General features: G+C 47.9%; 1 protein-coding gene across 1 annotated transcript; it reads left to right on the top strand.

Annotated features, from left to right (window-relative positions):
• The first annotated feature begins 485 nt into the window (after positions 1 to 485).
• TVP23C (trans-golgi network vesicle protein 23 homolog C) lies at positions 486 to 24,525 on the top strand. The gene is made up of 7 exons (XM_058705622.1): positions 486 to 623; positions 6,184 to 6,266; positions 8,284 to 8,428; positions 14,590 to 14,679; positions 15,872 to 16,003; positions 22,783 to 22,911; positions 23,345 to 24,525. The coding sequence occupies exons 1-7, from the start codon at positions 612 to 614 to the stop codon at positions 23,369 to 23,371; spliced, it is 618 nt and encodes a 205-aa protein (XP_058561605.1). The 5' UTR covers positions 486 to 611; the 3' UTR covers positions 23,372 to 24,525.
• Positions 24,526 to 26,547: the final 2,022 nt, after the last annotated feature.

The following is a 26,547-nucleotide window of genomic DNA, read 5'->3' as shown; positions in this document are numbered from 1 at the left end:
CCTTCACGGAGCAAAATGACATCACCGGAGATTAAACTTAAAACAGTATGAAGAATTACACTTACTATTTACTAAGCACACTTAACCCTGTTCGGATACCATCATCATCCTCACTTTACAAAACTGAGGAAAGACGTATACAGAGGTTATTGGATAGCTAGTACCCGGAGAAGCCACACGCTCTCACCCGCTTTATTCCTTATTGTTTCCAGGCGTCGATTTTCCTCCCACAATAAAACTCGAGTCCCCCGCCCTGTTCCTTCTAAATAGCGTCCCAGACATTTGCCGCGCCCCCGACGCCCCGCCCACACGCTCGCCTCTCCCTCCATGCCCCGCCCCCGACGCACCGTCCCCCGCACTCGCCCCGCCCCCGGACCTCTCGCCCCGCCTCGCGTCCCGCCCCGAGACCGCCCCGCCCCCGGGCGCCGCGCCCACACGCTCGTCCCGCCCCGGAAGCCACGCCTCCTCAGTTCCTCCTCCCGCAAAGCACCTGGAAGCGGAAGCGGGGACGGGCTGAGCTTGTGCTTTGCTCCTCCCCTCCTGTGGGGACCTGGTCGCGTCAGTGGCCGCGCTGACGTGGCTCCCGGAAGTGGGCCTGGCGCAGGGCCGTCATGTTGCAGCAGGTGAGGGGCCGCGGGCGCGTCGTGAGGGTGGGTGTGGCTGGGCGCCGGGCTTGCTGGGTCCCAGGGGGGGCGCGAGTCTGGCGTCCCGGGGCCGTTGTGCCCGCGCCCCCGCTGGCTGACCGAGCCCCGGGGTTGGGGAGCCGGAGGGAGCGTGGCTGGGGCCCCGAGGCCTCGGTGGGGGGTGGGGGTGCCCCGGCTGAGCCTCGGAGGGACGGCTGCGGGGTGTGCAGAAGCGCATTGCCAGCAGAGGGGGGGGCGCCGGATCGCACGGGTGCCGGTGCCGTGCTGAGGAAACGCCCTCGGTGTGAAGTTGCGGGTGGTCTGGCTTTCCCCAACCATTCGGGGACTTGAGGGGGTGCAGTGCGATCCTGCAGGAGTAGGAGACACCGCCAGGCCCTTCCTTGCAGTCAAGTGCTTGTTGCCGAAGTAACACTAATGGTGATTGTTGATCACTTCGATGGTCACGGCTGTGCCCTTAGAGTTAATTACAGTTTGCAGGTCTAGACCAGAGATGAGGAAGAAGAATAATCTCTTCCTAGGTTAAACAAAACAAAACAAAACTTTTTGCTGTTTATCTTGCACTTTCACTTGAGTATCCATAGCTTTTTTTTTTTTTTTTTCTCCCCATTGAGGGATTATTATGGCCCAGGCACCGTTCTAGGCCCTAGGATAGGGCTGTGAACGGCACACATTTCTTACCCTGAAATGTGTGAGTTGTAGGGTGCTGGGGGGTGGGGGCTTGTCGATGGGTTGGGGTGGGGAGACCTAACTAGTTACATATGAGGATGTTTCCAGGTGATGCCAGCAAAGACAAAGTGACGTATATAGCAAGTATCTGGGAATAGGGCAGCCTTAGAATTTATGGTCCGTAAAGACTGCTCTAAGGAGGTTGCTTGAGTAGACAAGATCCAGTGATGGTTCGAGTCTGCTTTCTGAATCTGCACCCAGGCTGAAGGAAGCTGGAGAAAAACACAGCCATACGGACCGTTCCCAAGTCCAGTTTGTGACCATGAACCTCAAGCGGGCCCTTAAGGCTGCCAGGCACTCGTCCCCACGTTCCCACAGGCTCCTCCCTCTCCCACCCCCCTGGGCCACTACTGTGGTTTCTCTTTCCTCAGACCTTCAGCCTTCCTTCCTTCCTTCCCTCCGCGTCCACCAAGAAACTGGAAGCCATCAGAAGAGAATTTCACACCACCTGCCATATGCTTCTTTGCCCGGGATCTCCCACATACTCTGCCTTTCTTTTCCTATTCGTTCTCCATCCTTAGGCCATCCTGCCTACTCGTGCACTGGTTTCCGTGCCTCTGGCCTGCTGGAAGGTGGTGCTCCAGCAACTCTCTCTTTGCTTTTCTCCATCATCACTGTTTTCTTTCCGTTTTTAAAAGCTTGTTTTTTTGTTTTTTTTTTTGTTTTTTTTTTTTTTTTATTTTTGGGACAGAGAGAGACAGAGCATGAACGGGGGAGGGGCAGAGAGAGAGGGAGACACAGAATCGGAAACAGGCTCCAGGCTCCGAGCCATCAGCCCAGAGCCCGACGCGGGGCTCGAACCCACGGACCGCGAGATCGTGACCTGGCTGAAGTCGGACGCTTAACCGACTGCGCCACCCAGGCGCCCCTGTTTTTTTGTTTTTTAAATTTATTTATTTTGAGAGCGAGCGCGGGTGCAAGCTGGGGAAAGGGCAGAGAGGGAGAGAGAATCCCAAGCAGGCTCTGTGCGGTCGGCGCAGAGCCCTGAAGGGGGGCTTGATCCTGTGAACCTTGATATCGTGACCTGGGCCGAAATCAAGAGTCGGAGGCCCAACCGGCTGAGCCACCCAGGAGCCACCAAAGCTTAAGTTGACATATAAACATGCTTTAATTTCTCCTGCCTTAAAAAATAAAAACTTCACTCTAAACGCCCATTGAGGTATCACCCCATTCTTAGTTCCTTAAGATTTATTTGTACTTGTCTCTTACTTTTTCTGTTGTCTCTTGTGTCCATTCTAGTCTGGTTTTCTCCCTCTTCCGTCTGCCATCCTGAAACTGCTCTTAGTGAGGTCACTGATTAGAAATACAGTGGTCTTGGGGCCACTAAGTGGGTTAAGAATCCGACTTCGGCTCTGGTCATGACCTCACGGCTCGTGAGTTGGAGCCACGCATCGGGCTCTGTGCTGACAGCTCAGAGCCCGGAGCCTGCTTTGGGTTCTGTGTCTCCCTCTCTCTCCGCTCCTACCCCATTTGCACTCTCTCAAAAAAGAAACATTAAAAAAAAAAAAAAAAGAAAGAAAGAAAGAAATACAGTAGTCTCTGTGGTTTTCATCCTCCTTGTGAGCAGCGTTTGATACGGTTGATCTGACCCTCCTCCTGGAAGCACTTTCTTCCCCTGACTTCCCGGACACCACCCCCCTGGTTCAGCTCCTAGGCCTTAGCACATCCTCTCCAGCCCCCACTGCTTACTCTTTCTCATCTTTCTGACCCCTAAATATTGGGAGTGCCCAAGCGTCTGTCTTTGGTGCTTTCATTTTTAGCTGCTCAGGACAAAAACTTTGGAATCTTCCTTAACCCCTTTTCTCTTACCCCCATGTTCAGCCCGTCAGCAAATCCTGTCATTTCCACTCTAAAACGTATTTGGAATCTGGATGTTTTTCGCCACCTCCACTGCCTCCTCCGTAGCCCAAGCCACTGCTTCTTGGCACAAAGCTTCACAGCCTTGTGCCTTTGTCTTTCCCCTCCTTCTCCCAGCTTCTCCATACAGTGGCCAGAATTTTCATTTAACACCCAAATCGGAACATTTTAGAGGACGCTAGTGGTTCCCCTTCTCAATTTTTTAAAAAAGTCTTAGTATCAGCATCTTCAGGTTAAAGGTCCAAAACCAAACTCTTTTTCTTTTTTAAATTTTTAAATGTTTATTTATTTATTTGGGGAGAGACAGAATGTAAGCAGGCAAGAGGCAGAGAGAGAGGGAGACACAGAATCGGAAGTAGGCTCCAGGCTCTGAGTTGTCAGCACAGAACCCGATGTGGGGCTCGAACTCACTGACCGGGAGATCATGACCTGAGCCAAGGTTCGAAGCTGAACCGACTGAGCCACCCAGGCACCCCAAACTTAGTGTCTTAATAGAAGTTTATCTTATAGTTCCAGGTCAGAAGTCAAAAACGAGTCAAGGGCTAAGGAGGCATCAGGATACTCTTCCCCTCTCAAACTCCTTAATTCAGAAATCTGTTTGCAAAAATCTGTTTGCTCAAAAGTTACATATTTACAGATTCCAAGCATTAGCACCAGGAAGTCTGGCAGGACTGAGAGGAGGCATTATCAGTCCACCACAGTTCAAGAAGAGGGTGCGGCCCGAGATAAGGTCTTAGAGGTGGGCGGGGCCGGGTGGTGATGGTTCTGATGGGTAGTCCATTTTTATGAAGTCAAAGTAGGGAGATGATATGTATGAGAGGTCACCCCATCTGCTGGATATAGATTGGATTGTTGGGATCAAGGAGAAGTGTCGGCTTTTCAGACCCTAGCATCATACTGTGGATCTCAGTCTTGGCTGTACATTATTGTCATCTGAGGGGCTTTAAAAAAATCCGGATGCCCAGACCACACCCCAGACCACCTTGGGGTGGGGATCAGGTATCAGGGTTTCTTTCTCCTTTTCTTTTTCTTTTTTCTTTTCTTTTCTTTTCTTTTCTTTTCTTTTCTTTTCTTTTCTTTTCTTTCCTTTCCTTTCCTTTCCTTTCCTTTCCTTTCCTTTCCTTTTCTTTTCCTTTCCTTTCCTTTTCTTTTCCTTTCCTTTTCTTTCCTTTTCTCTTTTCTTTTTTCTTTTCTCTTCTCTTTTCTCTTCTTTTCTCTTCTCTTCTTTTCCCTTTCCTTCCTTCCTTCCTTCCTTCCTTCCTTCCTTCCTTCCTTCCTTCCTTCCTTCCATCTTTCTGTCTGCCTTTCTTTGTGTCTTTCTGTCTTGTACCCAAGGCAGTTTCAACCTGTGAGCCAAGGTTGAGAACCACTGGTCTCAGATCTGAGTCTATTTTCCTCTTAAAACCTTAGCCCCCATTCTGCTTCTCTCACTGTTCTCTTACTCCGTGGACCCCTACCTAGACTTTGTGCGTTTCCACTCTCTGCCTTTGAAAATATACCTAGTCAAGGGACTGGAGTGAGCAGGAGGCCTTGCTCTGTCGGCACCCAGCACCTAAGCTCTCCTCCGGAGCCCTTTGGTAGGAAAGATTCGCTTCCTCCTCTGTGCTCCCATTTGCACTCCTGTTTCTCCTGGCTCCGATCACAGTCTGCAGTTGCCTCCTTTGTTCATCCGCTCCCGCCTTCAAGGAATATTGTGCCGCCTGGCCGGGTGCTATGCGGTACACCGGGACTTATTACAACGCAGTGACAGTCCTTGCCCCCAGGAGCTTAGTGTCTAGATGGAGGTGGTCCTTGGAGAGCTGTAGTAAGATTGTCGGGCAGGCGGGGATTGGAAATGGGAAGCCTGGGGATTTCAGGGCAAGTTTCTCAGCTCTTTGGGTATTGTAGCTGAAATTTCCCAGGTGGATTTGGTGTTGCCTGAGGGCTTGCTGTGTAGGGGATGGAGAAGGGAAGAGCTTTCTGGGTGGAGAAAAGATGTGAAAGGCAGGCAGATGGGAGCCCCTGGTGTTTTCTGAGAACACGTAGTGGTAGAACTGAATCGCTGCGCTGCCCAGTGGGAGGGAGCGTCGGAAGGGAAGGAGGGGATGGGTGGAGGAGGTGAGTCTTACCTTCTACCCGGAGGAGCACCGCTGAGAACAATTTGCGAGGGGAAGGACCCGCTGTGACTGTCCTGTGAGGAAGATTGCCCTGTGGGTGATGAGGGGCTGGAGTCCTGCAGGGAGGAGGTGAAGGCAGGTGGGTGGTGGGTGGCTGGCGCCAGGCAAGGGGTGAGAGCAGGTTCGTCGTGGTTGCGGCTGAGGCTGGGCTGAGGCCGCAGCGGGTCGAGGTGTGAGCCACCCTGAGGGTCCGAGGCCCGAGGCCGAGAGAGGGAGAAAGGCTGTGCGTCGAGGGCGGAAGACAGAAGGGGAGGGCCCGGCTCAGGGTTTTTGAAACCTCTTTCCAGCAACAAATGACCCCTGAAGAAGTTCATATGCTGACCGGAGAGGTCCCAGAGGAAGACCTAAGATACAAGAGAGTGTAAATAAAGGGGAAATTGATGGAGGAGGCAGGAAAGGAAGAGATTCCGAGCCCCATGGCTGGTTTCACGTTGGATAAACAGAGACTAGTGAGAAGGGGTCGGGGAAACAGGGGTGCAGGCAGATGATTTCGTGAAGGAGCCAAAAGCATGGAGTTTGTCCCCGGGAGTCCCTGCTGGTGACGGAGCCGCTGAGCGCAGCAGCCGTGGGAAGTTTACAGGAGCGTTATTGGCCCCCCATGGTTTGTCCCAGGGCTCAGCAGCGGGGTAGCGATGGCTCGATGCCAGCTGACGGGGGTGCCCTTTCGCTAGGTTGTGAATTCCCGATGTCCGGGACCGTGTCTGTCTTCTGCTTTCCATTTTGGCGTGGTGCCTTCTATGTAGGAGACACGCAAGTACTGAGTTTCCTCTTGCTTCACGGATATTTAATTTTCCTGCTAGGACAGTAATGATGACACCGAGGATGTCTCCCTGTTTGATGCGGAAGAGGAGACCGCTAACAGACCAAAAAAATCCAAAATCAGGTAAGAGGGTGAGTCGTCGGAGTTGGGTTCTGTGTGTCGACGGGTGCCGGCGGATGGCATTCAAGGCAGAGCGGTTGCCACGAACTTGTGCGCAGCGGCCGCCTGGCGGTTTGAGCTTTGGTCTGGGGCACAGACGGCAGTTCAGATTTGCTGTGGGAGTTAACTGGCCCGTGGAGTTTACTCAGTGCCGCGTCTTCACGTCTGCGAAGCCGATTTTGTGAACCCTCGTGTGTTTACTTCTACCAATTGTTTATCAAGAGTGCATCGTTTCTTTAGACCCCGTGCGTGTTGCATTCGGATTGATTGTGCAGATTTCAGAATCGGATCTTTTGTCGATAACACGAACACGTCAAGCCAAACAGACCTCGATTCCAGATTCAGGTCCCTGTCAAGAGATTGGCTTACTGCGGTTGACTCCCACCTGACCTTTGAGAAGATGATGCTGAGTGAGAGACGGCAGTCACAAAAGACCACTCGTATGCTCTCATTTATACGAAATGCCCAGAATAGGCAAATCTGTAGAGACCATTGTACGTTAGCGGTTGTCTGTGGCTGGAGAGAGGGGTGGGGTTGGGGCCGATGAGGAGGGACTGCCCGTGGGTGCCGAGTTTGTTTTGGGGTAATGAGAAAGCTCCAAAGGTGAGCGCGCGGTTCTGTGAATATACCAAACAACTGTCGGGGCCTCCATTTTAAATAGACGAATTGCGGGGTATGTGGATTATACCTCAATAAAGCTGTTAAAACCAAAAGTCTGCCTGAGAGCTACTTTGCCTTAAAGCCAGAAGTGATTTCTGAAGGCCTAGGAGTTCTGTTTTATTTTTATTTATTTTAATTTCTAACTTAATTTCTGTGCCCAGCATGGGGCTCGAACTCGGGACCCCGAAGTCAAGAGTCGCGTGGTCTACTGACTCTGCCAGCCAGGCACCCTGGAATTAGTTTTTTATGTGACAGTAATTTCTTTTTTAATTAAAAAAAATTTTTTTTTTAATGTTTATTTTTGTGAGAGAGAGAGAGAGCACGAGCGAGCGCCAGCCGGGGAGGGGCAGAGAGAAAGGGAGACACAGAATCCGAAGCAGGCTCCAGGCTCCGAGCTGTCAGCACAGAGCCTGACGCAGGGCTCAAACTCATGAGCCATGAGATCATGACCTGAGCCTAAGTTGGATGCCCAACAGACTGAGCCACCCAGGCGCCCCATCTTCTTAAACTTTTTTTAACGTTTATTTATTTTTGAGAGGCAGAGAAAGACAGAGCACGATCAGGGGAGGGGCAGAGAGAGAGAGAGGGAGACACAGAATCCGAAGCAGGCTCCAGGCTCCGAGCCGTCAGCATGGAGCCCGGCGCGGGGCTCGAACCCACGAACTGTGAGATCATGACCCGAGCCGAAGTCGGACGCTCAACCGCCTGAGCCACCCAGGCGCCCCGCCCCATAAGGAGAAAATAGTTTTTATTTATTTTTTATTTATTTTTTATTTTTTTAAAAAATTTTTTTTTTCAATGTTTTTTTTATTTATTTATTTTTTTTTTTGGGACAGAGAGAGACAGAGCATGAACGGGGGAGGGGCAGAGAGAGAGGGAGACACAGAATGGGAAACAGGCTCCAGGCTCCGAGCCATCAGCCCAGAGCCTGACGCGGGGCTCGAACTCACGGACCGCGAGATCGTGACCTGGCTGAAGTCGGACGCTTAACCGACTGCGCCACCCAGGCGCCCAGAGAAAATAGTTTTTAATCCTGAGAGTATAGTTTCCTGAATTCTCCAAGCTTGGCAGAGTGGCTCATATATTTTGTGAAAGTTCAAGTCCTGTTTGCACACGGTATTTTCTGTGGCAGCAGGGCCCGGTCAGATAATGGGACTTAATGTAAAAATAGAGGAGGCCATTTGCTCTTTCCTCAGAATCGTCTCTTGTTTTGACCAAACCCTGGCTGGTGGATGCTGTGGCAGAAGGCGTCGTTCATCTGTGTCCGCAGCCCCTGTGCTGAAGCGTAATTGCCTTTCTTTCACTGTGTTTTGATTTCCAGACACCCGGTGGCGTCATTTTTCCATTTGTTCTTTCGAGTCAGTGCCATCGTCGTCTATCTGCTCTGTGAGTTGTTCAGCAGCAGCTTTATTGCCTGTATGGTGACAATTATCTTGTTGTTGTCGTGTGACTTTTGGGCAGTCAAGGTAGGTCTGATTGTTTTCTCATTTTAACGTTGTATTTGATGTGATGAGACTGAACGATGTATGAACCGTGGGGGGAGAATGACCCTTAGCATCTTGGATTTGTCTTCATTTATATCTTTCTGTCGCCGCAGGCGTCCCGTGTGTTAAGGTCTATCATCAGATCACATGTAGGTTATTACACTACTACTGATTCATCTGTGCCTTATGTCAGCCTCCATCAGCTTTAAAATTAAACAGAGAAGCAAAATGTGATCGCAGCCACAGGTCCTGTATACTGTTTCTAATTCATATCACTTGTCTTGCTTCAGGGCGTGCTGTGTGCGATATCTAGATAAGAGCCCAGGAGAGGGCATGCACCCATTCTTGAGGAGCGTGCCCGCCATTCGCAAAGGCCCCTATGCGTGTCCCAGGGCGGTGTTTCTCCACCAGGACCAGTTTTGTTCCCCAGAGGACGACTGGCCATGTCCGAAGACGGTTTTGGTCGTCACAGCTGGGGTTGGGGGAGGTGTTTTGCTGACATCCAGTGGGTAGAGGCCGTGGATGCTGCTAAGGTCCTAAGGTGCACAGGATAGCCCCCTGCAACGAAAAATTTTCTGACCCCAGTTGTCAGTAGTGCAGAGGTCGAGAAACCCTGCTAGAAGGGATAAGAGGGAGTAAGAAAGAAATGGTTTTAAACTCAAAGGCAACTGTAAGTAGAGGGATGGGTGGATAGACAGATAGACACCTAGATAGATGGACGCGTGATAAGGTAACTGTAGTAAAATATTAAATACAGACTCTAGTGGTAGGCATTTGGGTGCTCACTATAAAATTTGACTTTGCTGTGTGTTTGGAAATTTTCATAGTCAAATGGTGGGGGAAAAAAAGTCAAAGGTTTAAAAAAAAAAAAAAAATGCTAATTTTGGAATTTCCGAGACGTGTGTATTGGTTCAGAGACCAGTAAGATGTTACAAGTCTATTCCCAGCCACCAACCCACCCATTTTTTTAGACCTTTCAGTTCTCCCACCAGAAATGGCTGGCTCGGTGGTCGCCAGCTTCCATAGGCCACAAAATGCTGAGAATGGGGATTATAAAGGTCTCTCTTTTTCTTTTTAAAGTTTCTTTATTAATTTTGAGAGAGACAGAAGGAGTGCACTCCAGTTGCGGAGGGGCAGAGAGAGAGGGAGAGAGAGGATCTCTGAGCTGAAATCGAGTCAGAGGCTGAACCAACTGAGCTACCCAGGCGTCCCCATAAAGGTCTCTTTTATTTAGGCTTTTTTTTTTTTTTTTTTTTTTTTTTTTTTTACTGTCTTTGGCTTGTATTTCTTTGAATTTCTTCTGTTGCTTTACACTCTGCACTGTTTACTGTATCCTGGTCACAATTTTGTTTTGAGGCATGTTTCTTTTTGTTGTTCATGTAATGTCTGTTTAGCCTGATAGAACAACAGCCTTCGGTCAGTTCTTCCTGGTCATATCCAAATTCTTATAATTAAATCCTTCTGGGTTTAGCGTTTTAAAAACCCAGTGCCAAAAAGTGTATTTTCTGATAAAGATTTTGTTTTTCTTCTTCTTCTTTTTTTTTTTTAAGCAAGGACTTAAAAAATGTCACTCTTTTATCTGTGGCAGAATTACTTTCACAGATGCCCAAACCACTGAGATATAAAGCAAATTAATTTTAACAGTAAATGTAATTTGATTAAACTCTTTTTTTTAAAAAATTTTTTTTTTAACGTTTATTTATTTTTGAGACAGAGAGAGACAGAGCATGAACGGGGGAGGGTCGGAGAGAGAGGGAGACACAGAATCTGAAACAGGCTCCGGGCTCTGAGCCATCGGCCCAGAGCCCGACGCGGGGCTTAAACTCACAGACTGTAAGATCATGACCTGAGCCGAAGTCGGACGCTCAACTGACTGAGCCCCCCAGGAGCCCCTCTTTGTGAAGAAAACAGTTTGAAGATTGGGTCACACATCAAGAGCCCAGCCGAAAGATCTAACTAAAATGGCAACAGTAGAAGAAGTAAAAGGCAAAGATAATATCCGACCAATTTAAACCAGAAGAAACCTGGCATTATAATCTTACCAGAGAAAATAGAGAGTAAGACAGCACTCAAGGGAATAAGAAAGGGCCTCTTATGAATGCCAGTGAGGACCAATCACGGAATGGCATCCCTTCAAACCGGGCGCAGGGAAGAACTATTAGAAGCATTAGGGGAAGAAGCACAAAACGTCGCGACAGGAGTCAAAGTACTGTCTCTGCTGGATCACAGCGACACAAAAGAAGGTCTGAAAGATCTAAACGAAATGGCAGTTGAGCTTACGAGCAACACCGTGGAACTTTGTACATACAGGGGACCTCTTCCTGTTCAGTCCCCGTGGAACGTTCACAGAAGTTGGTTCAGCGTCACAGTGAAGAAAACCCAGATAAATGCCCCAGAGCAGCTCTGTTTTCTAGCCCGGTACAATAAAGCTAAGAATTCATTAAAGAGAATGGTTTTCCAAATCAGAATTACAAGTAAATGCCAACCTGCTGAGATACCTTGGCTTTAAACAGGAGATAAAGACTGTGAATACAGATTATTTATACCCTAATGACAACGATCATCTACACTGAAGCTTTCAGAACGTGTCTGTTGCTGAACTCGGAGGAAAAACATAGGCAGAAGGCTTTTATCGTTAGAGGCCCAGAAGCGTCCAAAACAATAAGCCAGAGAGAAATTAGGAAAATAATCTAATGGTCAAAGCAGAAAAGAACAGGATAATGGGAAAAGAGTTTGAAAATATTCCAAGAGGCGTTGTTTGAAAATCGCCAATAAAAGAGGCCCCCGACTGTCCTCTGTCTTCAGGGGCAGCTCTCCTCTTTCCTTAGTCTTTCAGTGTTAGCATTTCTACAATGTGAATTTTGGTCTGAAGGCTCTTCTTTTCTTTTTTAAACATTTAAAAAAAGTTTTTAAAATTTATTTTGAGAGGGAAAGTGAGTGAGCATGAGCGGGGGAGGGGCAGAGAGAGAGAGAGAGAGAGAGGGAGAGAGAGAATCCCAAGCAGGCTCTGCACCGTCAGTGCAGAGCCCAATGTGGGGCTCAGTGTCACGAACCGTGAGATCACAACCTGAACCAAAATCAAGAGTCGGACGCTTAACTGCGACACCCAAGGCAGCCTTCAAATCACTGGTTTTTTTTTGTTTTTTGTTTTTTTAATGTTTACTTATTTTTGGGAGAGAGAGAGTGCAAGTGGGGAAGGGGCAGAGATAGAGGAGGGCAGAGGATCTGAAGTGGTCTCCGTGCTGACAGCAGACAGCCTGACGCAGGGCTCCAACTCAAGAACTGAGATCATGACCTGAGCTGAAACCCAAGAGGTGGTCACTCAACCAACTGAGCCTCCCAGGCGCCCCGCAGATCACTGCTTTTTAACTTGAGCGAACCAGACGCATATGAGTTGCCTTATTCCTACTCCATTTCCAGTCAATCACCTCAGGTCCCATAAATCGATTGATTTTACTTTTTTCCCAAGGGCTCTGGGCTACTGATCTTTCTAGAATGTTGCTCTCATTCCCGAATCACCTTAACACCCGGATTCCTAACCTTTTTGTGCCATGGACCCCTTTCACAGTCTCATGAAGTTGTGAGCTCATTTATTTATTTATTTTTATGTATTTATTTATTCATTTACGTAATCTCTACACCCAGTGTGGGGCTCGAACTCACAACCCTGAAATCAAGAGTCACACGCTCCATGGAGTGAGCCAACCAGGCGCCCCTGTGAACGCTTTTCAGTACGTGAGGGAAAATACATAAGATTTCAGAGGAGGTCACGTACATTGAAATATAATGGAAACGTTAAAAAGGCAGATTTCTGATTTTACAATACACGCTTCTTTTGGAATGTCTAGTTACTTTCAAAGCAGTGGCAAGCATAAAAGCTATACTGTGGTGTCTGCAGGTTTTTTTTATTGGTCCAAGTCACAGGTACTGCTGCTCCTACCATGGTTTGTTGTCTGCACTCATAATTTAAAGATAAACTAAACTTCAGAAGTTAGTGAAAATAAAGATACAACTTTTTCCTCCCCCAAATTTCACAGAACCCCTGAATCTGTTAGTGGACACCCCAGATTAAACATCTTCTGCATTGGGGTGCCTGGGCGGCTCAGTCGGTGAGCATCTGACTCTCGGTCTCTGCTCACGTCATGATCTGGTTGTGTGGGTTCAAGTCCCCGGTTCGGCTGTGCGCTGACAGTGCGGAGCCTGCTTGGGGGTCTCTCTCTCCCTCTCTCTCTGCCCCTCCCCCCTCCCCCCCACTTGCTGCCTCTGTCCGTCTCTCACAGTCAATAAATAAACCTTAAAAAATATTCTCCTGCATTAGGGATTCCTACTTATCCTTTAAATTTTATTCCCAATGTTGATTCCTCAAGGGAGGCCATTTCTGACTCCCAGACTAGATCAGATTTCTGTTTGACTGTTACGGCAACCTACACTCCTCCCCCACCGCCTCTCCCTCGCCCTTCCCTTCCCGCGGGTGGTGGTGGTGGCACATTTCGTGTGCTGGTTGACTGCCTCTCTTCCCCATGACACTTGCAGCTGGGATAGTACCTCATAGTAGGTGCTCAGTAAACGTCAGTGGCGTAAATAAACCTTGAGAAAGCTATCAAAGTCATTGGTCGTAGTTTGTTACATTAGTAAGAGGAAAAGAGCTTGGGACGTTTGAGGCGCTGAATGAGGAGTAGTGCCTGTAACCTCTGTCTTTACTCAGTCAACGTGGGCTGCTATAACCATACCATAGACTGGGTGGCTTATAAACAGTAGGAACTTCTTTTTCCGATTCTAGGGGCTGGAAGTCCAAGGTCAGGTTGTCAGGATGGTCAGCTTCTGGTGAGGGCCTTCTTCTGGGTTCTGGACTGCCACTTTCTCATTTTATCTACACATGGCAGAGCAGAGAGAGGAAGTACACTCTCCTGACTCTTAAAAGGGTGCTGATCCCATTCGCGAACGCTCCATCCTATGACCTCATCGCAGCCTGATCGCCCACAAAGGCCCGACCTCCTAATGCCGTCACGTGGGGGTGGGGCAAGAGTTTGAACGTATGGGTTTGGCGGGGGCGGGGCACAAACCTTCAGTCCAGAACCACCATTTTTAGAGACGCACAGTTATATGGAGCTGCAGTCAGGATATGTAGGGAAAAGGTAGTCTCAGTAACTAAAGAGCACGGGGCTTAGGAACACATTAGGGAATTAGACAAAGGGCACAAGTTCATGACAAAAAAGAGAAGGGTAATTTTTTTTTTTTTTAATGCTTATTTTTGAGAGCCAAAGCATGAGCGGGGGAGGGGCAGAGAGAGAGGGAGACACAGAATCCGAAGCAGGTTCCAGGCTCTGAGCTGTCAGCACAGAATCCGACGGGCTCAAACTCACAAACTGCGAGATTATGACCTGAGCCAAAGTCGGACCCTTAAATGAGCCACCTAGGCACCCCAAGAATGTCTTTATTCTTTTAAAAAAAATTTTTTTTTAATGTTTATTTATTTTTGACGGAGACAGACAGAGCATGAGTGGGGGAGGGGCAGAGAGAGAGGAGACACAGAATTCAAAGCAGGTTCCAGGCTCTGAGCTGTCAGCACAGAGCCTGATGCGGGGCTCGAACTCACCAACCATGAGGCCATGACCTGAGCCTAAGTCGGACGCTTAACCGACTGAGCCACCCAGGCGCCCCGAGAAGGGTAATGTTTATGGACACGCCCACCCTGTCACCTCTACCCCTGCGGGTCCTGCCATTGCATTTCCTGTATTGTTTTTTTTTAAATTTTTTTTTTTTTCAACGTTTTTTATTTATTTTTGGGACAGAGAGAGACAGAGCATGAACGGGGGAGGGGCAGAGAGAGAGGGAGACACAGAATCGGAAACAGGCTCCAGGCTCCGAGCCATCAGCCCAGAGCCTGACGCGGGGCTCGAACTCACGGACCGCGAGATCGTGACCTGGCTGAAGTTGGACGCTTAACCGACTGCGCCACCCAGGCGCCCCAATTTCCTGTATTGTTTTGTTCAGGCCTGGTATGTGGTGGTCTTTGTTAACTGGATATTGTGGAGGTAAAGCCCACGATTTTTTTGGTTGGTGATGTGTTCATGCCGAGATGTGGTCTCGTAGGCCTTTAAGTGACACTTTTTAAAAACGCGTGTGTATATGTTCTTTCTCAGAATGTCACAGGTAGACTCATGGTTGGTCTGCGTTGGTGGAATCACATAGACGAAGATGGAAAAAGCCATTGGGTGTTTGAGTCCAGGAAGGTAAGCTGCCCTTTTTATTTTTCAAAGTGTCATTCAGTAAGTTACATGTAGATTACACTTGCATACTGAAGGCCAAAGTATTCAGGACTGGAAGTGCTACCCCACATTGCTCGGCATGTCAGCACTAAACCAGACGGCCTCCCGAAACTTAGCTGCGTTTTTCTGTCTAGTTGAGATTGGAAGAAAGGCATGTACAGGAAAGAAGCCTCTGAGACAGGAGGTTGGGTCGGAGTTTGTGCTGTGTGCTAAGCCGCCCGTCAGGGGCTGCTGATAAAGCATCTCTGAGGACCCACTGTGTTGTGTTGCCTTGCCTGGTACCTCCGGGGATTTCTTCCTGTTAGGAGAGAACTGTTTCCAATAGCTTGTTCTGTCCTCGTTCCCATGGTCCACTGCCCCGTGTGCGCAGGAACAAGAAAAAGAAGGATTACAAGTGGATAGAAAATCTGAATTGATCAGAGCCGTCTCTCCTTTAAGCCTCTGCCTTCAGGAGCCCCAGGGGACGCTGACCTGTTTTGGGTTAGCCTGCTCATCTGCGGTGAACATTCAGGTTCCCCTGGAAATCGGCTTGAGAGGCAGAGGACAGAATTCTTGGAGACGCTACTAATTACATTGTTGGCCTGATGCTGGGAAGGACCTCGACAAGTACCACTTGCAAGGAAGCAGTGTTGTGCTTAGTGAGCCCGTACTCCTTATATCATAAAATCCACCGTGGAGGCAAGTCAAACAAGAAAGTTAAACTTTCTGGGGATTGCTGAAACACTGTGGTCATTGCCCAGAATCCCTTGATTCCATTTCTTTCTCTGGACCCCTGACCAGGATGACTAGCCTTGATTTCCTTGATCCTTACCTCCTAAGGTGTGATTCCAAACTTCCTTATGAATGAACAGTGTTAGGTACAGTGAGAATTGAACAGAAGTCCATCACAAGCAACGTTTTCTGTGTTGGGTCATGACAGACTGTCTACTCGGCCCTGAAGGTACCAAATTCTTGAATTAAAGCATATTTAAGCCAGTTCTTAAGATTAAATCGTGGTGGGTCCACTAACTGTCCTTTGGGGGGTTCTAACTTGGGACTTGGGTCATTTGTATTAATTTATTTGACTTTTAGGTTATGGTGTTTGTCATTAAAAATGTTAAGCTTTTTGCTGGTAGATACCACAATATTGGTTATTAAACTCACGTTCTTTTTTTAGGATTCTGCTCAAGAGAGTAAAACTGTTTCCGAGGCCGAATCGAGAATCTTTTGGTTAGGACTTATTGCCTGTCCGGTGCTGTGGGTGATATTTGCCTTCAGTGCGCTGTTCTCCTTCAGAGTGAAGTGGCTGGTGAGTGTCAGCATAGACGTACCGAGTGACTCATCAGGATGTCTGACGGACGATCACAGCGTGCGGCCATCGGTGTTAACGTTGGGGACCTCACTCTCTTGAATAGACTGCTTCATCGCCAATTTCCCAAGTCCGGTGTCCCAACTCTGCCGTTCTCTGAGAACCGGAGAGCAGGAGCCTCTCAAAGTTCCCATTTCACCAATTCCCCAAGTGCCTAGCAGGATTTTGACTTCACCCGCCTGGTACAGAGGTTACCATCCATTTATCACATTATTATCTTGTTGGATGGGGATGTTCAATAAACTCCAGACAAACACGTTTAGCGTAGTTTGGAACTAACAGAGTGATCCTCTCTGAAAATATCAGTTGGTCATTTGTTCCCGTTGTCCATTGGTTATATGGTAAATCTTCCCAGAATGTAACATCTTAAAACAAGAGGCATCTTGGGATCTCACAGTTTCTGGTTCAGGAAGTTGGAGAGAGCTTGTCTGGGAGGCTGTGGGCTGGGCTCCATGTGGTTGCAGTCAGTGGCTGGGGTGGCTGGAGGCTGGTAAGGCATCTCCTTTCTGTGAGGTCCGGTGGCTTCTCCACGTTGTGCTCCCGAAGGGCCAGTTGGGGTTTCCTCTCGGCATGGTGGCTTCGTGGCAGTGAGACTGCTTCCTTGGAGGGTCACAGCTCCAACTGGGAGCGTTCTGTTCAGAAGCTGAATTGCCTTTTACAGCTGTGTTAGTTTGCTGCAGCTGTCCCGATGGAGTGCTGCATTCTGGGAGGCTTAAACAACAGAACTTTATTTTCTCACAGTCCTGGAGGCTAGAAGACCCAGGAGATGTTGGCAGGGTTGATTTCTTCTATCCGAGGCCTCCCTCCCTGGCTTGTGGATGGCCGTCTTTTCTTGGTTTCTTCCATGTGGTCTTTCCTCTGCGTGTCTGTGTCCTAATCTCCTCTTTTTACAAGGACGCCGGTCATACCGGATGAGGGTACCCCCCCTCCCCACTCCCCAGTGACTTCATTTTACCTTAATCAGCTCTTTAAAAACCATGTCTCCAAATGCAGTGACATTCCGAGGTACTGGGTTAGGACTTCAACATTAGAATTTGGGGGAGACACAGTTCAGGCAGTGGCAGCAATCAAGGCTCAGACATCATCACTTTTGCCACTTCTCCACTGCAGTGGAATGGGAATTAAGCTTGATAGCTTGATGAGGGGGATCAAGAGGTTCTAGAAAAGCATATGGGATATTGTTGTACCATCTTTGGAAAATGTAACCTATCACTTGATCTAAACTGTGAGTCTTGTTTTCATAGTTGAGTTTATCTCAGTATTTTTTTTTTTAATTTTTTTAACGTTTATTTATTTTTGAGACAGAGAGAGACAGAGCATGAACAGGGGAGGGGCAGAGAGAGAGGGAGACACAGAATCCGAAACGGGCTCCAGGCTCTGAGCTGTCAGCACAGAGCCCGACGCGGGGCTCGAACTCACAGACCGCGAGATCATGACCTGAGCCAAAGTCGGCCGCTCAACCGACTGAGCCACCCAGGCGCCCCTATCTCAGTATTTTTTTAATGATTTTTTTAAGTTTATTTATTTTAAGAGAGAGAGAGAGTCCCAAGCAGGCTCTGCACTGTCAGCACAGGCCTGATGCGGGGCTTGAACCCACAAACCGTGAGATCATGACCTGAGCTGAAATGAAGAGTCAGATGCTTAACCGAGTGAGCCACCCAGGCGCCCCTCACTTAACATCTATCGATACCCGGTATAGTTTGGCCTTAATTATGTTTTTTCCTCATATTTTTAATATTTTCTTGCGTCTGTTTTGCTACATCGGTTCTTTTTTCTTTGTGTGTGCACATACATACTTGTCTTTTTGGGATTTGGAAGGTTTATGGTGTGTTTTTGGCGTTTCTAGTAGTTCTCTGTTACTTTAGACCTTTGTTTCACCTGCTCTTTCATGGATTAGGAAACCTGTACCCGTTCCCTGCTATGAAGGACGGTGCAGTTTACCACCCCTGCTTCCTCCCCCTCCTCCCTGCTTCCGCCTTTGGATTTCTGCGGCTTATAGACTTAACTTTAGTTGTTTTAAGTATCGTACTTAAGCCTGTGTCTTGACCTCGAGAGTCTGTTGGAAAGGAAATGAGATAAACCCTCCTCTGTGCCTCCTGTGGTTTCTTCCCTTCCTGTATTGCCTGAGTTTTGTTTGCTGCTGTATTCATTTTGTTGTCAAGGTTCCTAACAATCACCCTTGGAAACCTTTCTTACCGGTTGTTCAGTCTTTGATCTGTTTTTAAATACATTGATTCAGTTCTTTTAACTGCAGTTTTTCCTTTTACCCCCTGGTTGGCTAAATTTCATGGCTGGGTATTTTTTTTTCCCCCCAAAACTTGCAGGTGTTACTTTCCTTTTGCCCTGTCGTGTTTGAGGATGTGAGCCCGTTGACTTCATTCTTCAAGCCATCGATGACTTGGCTGGGTTAATATCCTTAGGTCCCAGGTTCTTTCTCTTAGCCTTTAGAAGACGTTACGTTATCATCTTTCCTTTCCTTTCCTTTCCTTTCCTTTCCTTTCCTTTCCTTTCCTTTCCTTTCCTTTCCTTTCCTTTCCTTTCCTCTCCTCTCCTCTCCTCTCCTCTCCTCTCCTCTCCTCTCCTCTCCTCTCCTCTCCTCCCCTCCCCTCCCCTCCCCTCCCCTCCCCTCCCCTCCCCTTCCCTTTCCTCTCCTCCTTTCCTCCTTTCCTCCTTTCCTTTTGAGGGGTGGGAGGAGAGAGAGAGAGAGAGGGAGGGAGAGAGAGAGGGAGAGAGAGAGAGAGGGAGAGAGAGAGAGAGAGAGAGAGAGAGAAGCAGGACTCACCTGAAGCAGGGCTTGTGCTCATCCGAAGGGGGACTCGTGCCCACCCGATGTAGGACTCAAACTCATGAGCTGTGAGATCATAACCTGAGCGGAAGTCAGATGCTTAACAGCTGACCACCCAGGCACCCCTACATTATCATTTTCTTATATTGAATATTGCAGAGAAATCTGAGGTCAGGTTTACTTAACCTCCATGTAAGTGAGTGAATCATTTTTCTCCCTGGATGAAGAATTTTTTTTTTTTTATTCTCAAAGTTTTACAATATATCCAGAGGGTCTTTGTGTTTATCTTTCTGCATTGAGTTTTCTGGAAACTGTATGCTCCTCTGATATGTAGGCACAGGTTTTGCTTTGAATCAGGACGGTTGTCTTCTGTCAAGTCTTTAAATTTATTTACGTTCCATTTTTTGGCTTCTCTGATTCTGGGGGACCAGTTACCTCTATGTAGGGTCATTTTTATCTGTTCTCCTCTACTGTCTTTCCATTATTCTTTTCTTTTTTTTTTATCTTTATTTATTTTTGAGAGAGAGGGGACAGAGGATCTGACGTGGGCTCCACACTATCAGCAGCGAGCCCGATGCGGGGCTCGAACTCACCAACCGCGACATCATGACTTGAACCAAGATAAAGAGTCAGCTGCTTAACTCACGGAACCACCCAGGTGCCCCCAGAATCGTTTCTTCACCTGTGTTTTTTACGTAGTCTGTTCCTTTCTTGCTTTCTTCTTCTTTTTCCTCCTATTTTTCTTTCTTTCTTTCTTTTTTTTTTTTTTTTAACAGTTTTACATGGATGCCTCTCCCTTCCCCACCCTACCACCGTTTTGCTCGCTTACAGAGGCAGCTCTGTCCAGACCTCGTCTTGACCTTGGCTTAGCGTAGCTGAGTTCTCCTTGACCGCCCCCCTGTGGTGTCAGATTTCTGGGCTCCGCTTTGAGCTACAGCATGAACAGTCTTTGGCGGGGCCTGAGAGTAGGTGTGAGGATGACGTGCCCGGCCTCTGGCTGCCTTGTTGGCTTGCTTGGGCTTCGCCTTCTCTTAGGTCGTTGGGTTCCTTTCCCTGGGTGGGCGTGTGCTCCCTGCTGGTGCTACCCTCTTGCTTTAGGTGGTTTGTGGGGCCCTGGGGCCTTCCCATCCCTCTGGGAGAGTCAGCCCGGTCTGTGTCTAACACCGTTTCCACTTCCCTAAAACAGGTGAGAAAGGTTCTGTGGAAGGTGGTTTGGGATCCTAGGTTACGACCACCCGGGTTCTCCGGGAACCTCTTCCTACCCCTGCCCCCCCGGGAACATGGACTTGATGGTTGCTGGTCCTTCTGTGCATTCTCTTCTCTTCCTCGTCACCAGAGAGGCAGCTCGTGGCGGGCCGCTGGGATTTCTTGCCTGTGTTGTGTGCTGGTTCCATGGGAGTCGTGACTATTTCTGCATTTTTTTTCTCGGGGCTATCTGTCTGTGTCCTCTGGACTTCTGCCCCCAGGCTGTTGGGGTGGGGAAATTTCCCTTGGAAAATTTCCCTTGGAGCTTCTTTGGGGATTTTGAGAATTGGGTGGGACAAAACCAAGCTGGCTCTCTCTCTGACCACAAGCCCTTTTTCTCCAACGTTTATTAGTACCAGCTTGTTTGCCTTTTATTTTCAATCCTACGTTTTGAAACAAATGTATTTTTTTAAAGTTTATTTTGAGAGAGAGAGGGAGAGCGAGCGAGCATGAGCATGAGTGGGGGAGGGGCAAAGAGAGAGGGGGAGAGGGATTCCCAAGCAAGCTCCGTATTGTCAGTGCAATTCAGTCCCGTGAACCGTGAGATCATGACCCCAGGTGAAGAGTCCCGACTCTCAATGACCGAGCCACCCAGGTGCCCCAAACCCATGTATTTCATAAACCTGTTATATATTAGGGGTAGAGAGATCTCGAAGTCTGGCTTCATGATGTCATCTTAAGCCAGACATCCGCTTGTTTTAACTTATTTAAAAAAGAATTTTTTTTTTTTTTTAATGTTTATTTATTTTCGAGAGGGAGAAAGAGAGTGCGAGCAGGGGAGGGGCAGAGAGAGAGGGAGACACAGAGTCCGAAGCAGGCTCCGGGCTCTGAGCTGTCAGCACAGAGCCCGATGCGGGGCTCGAACTCATGAACCGCGAGATCACGACCTGAGCTGAAGTCGACTGAGCTACCCAGGCCCCCATTTCAGAAACGTGAGTCGAGAGAGATGTATTTAAATGAAAATATTGTTCTATGTTTACTCAGGTAACCAGCAACCTTGTCTAATTCTAATGTGTTTATTTCCCTGAGACACAAGTTTAAAACAGCAAGTATAACTCCACTACTGTTAGGAATATGAACCTGTTCCTTAATTAAACATTCAAATCCTTTAACCTCCTGAAAATCAGCTGTACAGCCTGTTAAGGGTTAAAGGGAGTGAGTCTGGATTGGAGAGAGATACTCTGTTTAGCCGTGTTGTTTTTTACAGATGTAGCGTTTCCCGGGTAATCCTTTTAATAGCAGATGGGTTGATGAGTTGTTTATTCCAGAGCAGGGGTTGGCAAGCCATGGACTGTAAGCCAAATCCAGCCCAACACCTGTTTTTATAAATTTTTATGGGAACATAGCCTTGCCTCTTTGTTTACATGTCGCCTGTGGCTGCTTTGGGGCCAAAATGGCACAGTTGAGTGCCAAAGAGATCACATGGCCTGCAAGGCCTAAAATATTTTGTTATCTGGCCTTTGTAGAAAAACTTGGCCAACCCCTGTTCTAGAGTGGTTAGCCATGGGTCCTCCCCACATTGTCCTAATTAACTTTTCTTCCATTATATTTAAAGAATAGGCTTGAGTTTCTTACTCTCTTTTAGTGATCTCAGTGGAGTCACCTATAGGTTCCTGGATGTGGCCCCAGGAAGAAACAACTCAGCCAAAGCATATCTCCTCCTAGTGCGCCCCCCCGCCCCCCCACCACGTCCCGCTTGTCACAGGAGGCAAACATCTGTGGATTGTTGCCTCAGGGTGCTGCTTTGCTCTCCCAGAAGCCAGTTGTCACACACACCTTAGCAGAGAGCCAAGATTCCCCTCTGCATGCTCTCGGTTTATTGAACTTGACCTATCTCATGGCCATTTTTTCATAATTCTTTTTTTTTTTTATTTTTTATTTATTTTTTCTTTTTTTTTCAACTTTTTTTTTTTTTAATTTATTTATTTTTGGGACAGAGAGAGACAGAGCATGAACGGGGAAGGGGCAGAGAGAGAGGGAGACACAGAATCGGAAACAGGCTCCAGGCTCTGAGCCATCAGCCCAGAGCCTGACGCGGGGCTCGAACTCCTGGACCGCGAGATCGTGACCTGGCTGAAGTCGGACGCTTAACCGACTGCGCCACCCAGGCGCCCCTCTTTTTTTTTTTTAAGTTTATTTATGTTGAGAGAGGGAGAGGGTGAGCCGGGGAGGCAGAAAGAGAGGGAGAGAGCCTGACATGGGGCTCGATCCCACGAACCATGAAATCATGACCTGAGCTGAAACCAAGAGTCGGACGCTCAACTGACTGAGCCACCCAGGTGCCCCTCATTCTTTCGTAATTCTTAAAGGAATAACATTTGAGTCTCTTCTGACTCTCATTTATTTATTTATTTATATCTTTATTCACAGACCCATAGAAAGTACTAGAGAGAATGGTCCCTCCACCGCATCCCCAGGGACTGGCCTGGGGCCTGGTATTTAGAATATGTGTTTCAGAATTATTTGTTTTGGGGGGGGGGAGGGGGGGGTGATGACGAAGTGCCTTGTGCACAGCTCGTATTGGATAAGCCTGTGCTGCCGAGTGAAGGAGTCTCATTGGCATAAGCCTCATCCGCGAGCTTCCTTTTTCCTTCTTTTTCCCGCGACAGTCCGCCTCGTTCCACGTGTGGCACGGAGAAAGTTCGGTCAGTGTGAGTCCAGTAGCCGCTGATTATTTTTCCCTTCCCAGGCGGTGGTTATCATGGGTGTGGTGCTGCAAGGTGCCAACCTGTACGGCTACATCAGGTGCAAAGTGGGCAGCAGGAAGAATTTAACCAACATGGCCACATCGTATCTCGGAAAGCAGCTGTTAAGACAGGCAAGTGTTTTCTGGATGTGAGGCTGATTTGGATGCGGTCAGTGACTCATGCAGTCCTTTCTAATTCTTGTAGTGTCTCGTTTTTATGGAATACCTAACAAACATGTGTGCAAGCCGGGGAGGGGCAGAGAGAGAGGGAGAGAGAGCGAATTTGAAACAGGTTCCGAGCTCTGACCTGTCAGCACAGAGCCCGACGCGGGGCTCGAACTCACCGACCGTGAGATCATGACCTAGGCCGAAGTCAGAAGCTTAACCCACTGAGCCACCCAGGTGCCCCCATGTCTATAATTTTTCACATGATTGGGCCATGGACGGTAAGGCAGTGTAGCAACTGGCTTCACTTCCAAGGATGGGCTGTTTTCCTAGTGCTTTGAAGTCTGGTGTTTTAAGTAAAATTGTTCTCGATATTAAGGGGTTCTTTTCCCTCTTGCAGAACACTGGAGATGATCAGACTTCCTGAAGAGGGGGGAGAAAGCTCATGTATTCGGTTACGCGGGGGAATGGCTGGAGAGATTCTGGACTCTGAACCTTTTGGAACTGAGTACATGTTGCAAGGAGGAACGTTGGGTTTGTTTTTCCAGTTTATTAATCTCTTGCTTTAAAAAATTGGAAAAGTCGTTTTCACGTTAAGTTTTTTGCTGTCTCTCTAGCGTTTGGGGCTCGAAAGTATGGTGTGGCCAGAGACACTGTCCAAACTGGTTCCCGGTTTACATAGGTGATGTCCATATGTCTCAAGTTAATGAAAGTGTCTTTACGTGCATATGAATGGAGACCTTTGCGTTTTGACCCACAGAATATGGAAGATGTTCCCCGTCTCTCAGAACTCTAGGTGTGTACATATTTGTCTTGTAGATCGTCGTCAGAAGAAAGTTTGGCTTCCATGGTGAGAGTGAGCACTTTGGCTTATTTAGAAGTTAGAAATAATTGTTAACTTTACAACTTAATACATACTTTGTGATGAAACTTCTTATCTTAGGCACTCACAGGCAGGTAAAAACCAAATTCGGGCCAGTGGTTAACTAGTTCGTAAAGTTTGTTTCCTTTCATTTGTAACAGGTCGTGTAGTTAGGGCCCAATTAATGTAAATGGAATTTTCCTAGTTTATGTTTAGGGGCTCCCCTAGAGATTGCTGCTGTTCTATTTATTTTTTGGAAGGGTTAGTCAGATTTTACTTTGCCACTTTCCGTAGGCTCTTTGTTGGTCCTTGGCCTAATGAAATCTCTCTTTTATCACTAAAAGAGTATTATTCTTATGTCATAGTGAGAATAATCATTTAAATACTTGGCATAATAAATGCCCAGAAGACATTTTATCTTATGAATCTATTTTTTTTTTCTTGCTATAATGGGGATATTGTAAATCATGCATTTGTATTAACGGTATTTCTTAAGGCAATATATGTAACAATCTCCAAGCTGTTGTAGGAGTCTATAAATTCTGTTGCAGGTTCTGTAAACTTTGTTGGAGTCTTTCAACCAACAGATTATTTTGTGAATGTATTTATACATTGTTGAAATTTTTCAAAAGATGTTTAATTGAATAAGTCTTTGTTGGAGTGATAGCTTGAAGGTGCATAACTCTATATTTGTATAAAACTCTACTGTTTACAAAGCACTTGGACACGTTTAATCTCATTTCATCCTCGCGACGAACCATTTATGTGCGATACCAATTTATAGCCGATAAAATGGAATTTTCGATCGAGTGACATATCCAAGGAAACAGATTACTAGAAGGCTCACCAGGGTACATTATGGTTTTTACAGGAACTATTTGTCTCTAAATGTCTTCTGCTTTCTTAGGAATCATTAACATTTTATTAAAAATATATTTTTTTAATGTTTATTTTTGAGAGAGAGAGAGAGAGAGAGACAGACAGACAGCACGAGTGGGGGAGGGGTTAGAGAGAGAGGGAGACAAAATCCGAAGCAGGCTCCAGGCTGCCAGCTGTCAGCACAGAGCCTGACGTGGGGCTCGAACCCACGAACCATGAGATCATGACCTGAGCCGAAGTCGGACACTGAACCGACTGAGCCATCCAGGTGCTCACTCAGGAATTTATTAAGTGCTTATAAATTTATTAAGTGTTGTTTGCCATTGTGCATATAGTCGTCTGGTGAGGAAAGTTGATGCTGCATAGACATGTGTTTATTTCATCTGAAGGCTCTAACCTACATGTTTAGAGCTGGGAGTCTAACGGGCCACGTTGCTATGGTTCTTGAGGTAGCCGTGTTAATTATTTGGACCCGTAATCCCAAGCCAAATACGAATTGAACCTTGGAATCTCCATGTGGCGGAATCTACCACTTGTCTCCCAGTGTCCATTTTTCCCTTCCACAGGTTTGCCACCTATTAGCAGGGACATGGCAACGGAGTTCTCCTCGGATTGTCTAGCTGCATCTTGGCGTGGCCACGTGACCATGTTCTGGCCAATGGATGCACTTCCGGGAAGTGTTCTTAAAAGGAGGGGCCTACCCATCCCATCCCCTGTTGTCCTTCCTGCTAGCCGAAATGTGGACGCGATGGATGGAGCTTAAGCAGCCATCTTGGGCTGTGGGGCGGAAGCCTCTTTTCATGAATAACAGAAATAAGGTGGAGAGAGATTGAGTTCTCCCTGACGTCTGTAGCAGCCCTGAACGGCCTGTCTGAATTTGCAGGCGAGAAACAAACCCTCCCCTTGTTTAAGTGTTACTGTTTTGGCTTTTCTGTTGCTATAGCATCACTGAATTCTTATCAGTCCGGAGTATTTTTAGCATCCCCCGTAATTGTTTCTGTAAGTATAGCATTTGAGATGTAATAATTCAGTAAACACATCTTTTTTTTTTTTTTTTTAAATTTTTTTTTTCAACGTTTTTTATTTATTTTTGGGACAGAGAGAGAGAGCATGAACGGGGGAGGGGCAGAGAGAGAGGGAGACACAGAATCGGAAACAGGCTCCAGGCTCCGAGCCATCAGCCCAGAGCCTGACGCGGGGCTCGAACTCACGGACCGCGAGATCGTGACCTGGCTGAAGTCGGACGCTTAACCGACTGCGCCACCCAGGCGCCCCAGTAAACACATCTTTGTCCCTTTCTCTGTGTGGTAATTAAGCCAGTGCTGCAGGTGCTAACGAGTGCCGCTGTTGCGGATGCTGTTGCTGCATAAAAATTTAGTGGTGGTGAAAAACGGTCCTTTTGCTGTGCGTACACGCGCCGTGGGGCAGGAATTTGGATGGAGCCTGCTGGGGTCGCCTTTGCTCGGCTCTGCGGTGCCTGGGGCTCAGCTGTGAAGATTTGAAGGCCGGCCCCGGGGCAGGAAACTCTGGGGGTGCCTTCAGCCACGGGTCTGGAGGGCGACCATCAGCTGGGACCTCTGCTAGGTTGTTGGAGCACTGACGTCCTTGTGCCGTGAGGTCTGTGCGCAGGCTCATTAGGGCTTCTTCGCGGCCAGGCGGGCGGACTCTTAAGAGGGAGCCTCCCTAGAGAGCGGGAGCGGCCCGTGGTGTTTTTAATGGCGAGGCCGAGAATCCGCGGAACGTCACTCGCGCCGTCCTCCGTAGGTTGAAGCAGTCGCCCCGGGTCCCCTTGAGTTCAAGGGAAGGGTGACGTGGACCCAAGCTTGACGCGAGGGTTGTCAGGATTACATTATAACCACGAT

This window comes from Neofelis nebulosa, chromosome 16, assembly GCF_028018385.1.
Source record: "Neofelis nebulosa isolate mNeoNeb1 chromosome 16, mNeoNeb1.pri, whole genome shotgun sequence".
Lineage (NCBI taxonomy): Eukaryota > Metazoa > Chordata > Mammalia > Carnivora > Felidae > Neofelis > Neofelis nebulosa.
Note: the sequence above shows the minus strand (reverse complement) of the source record. Positions and strands in the feature narration are given on the sequence as shown.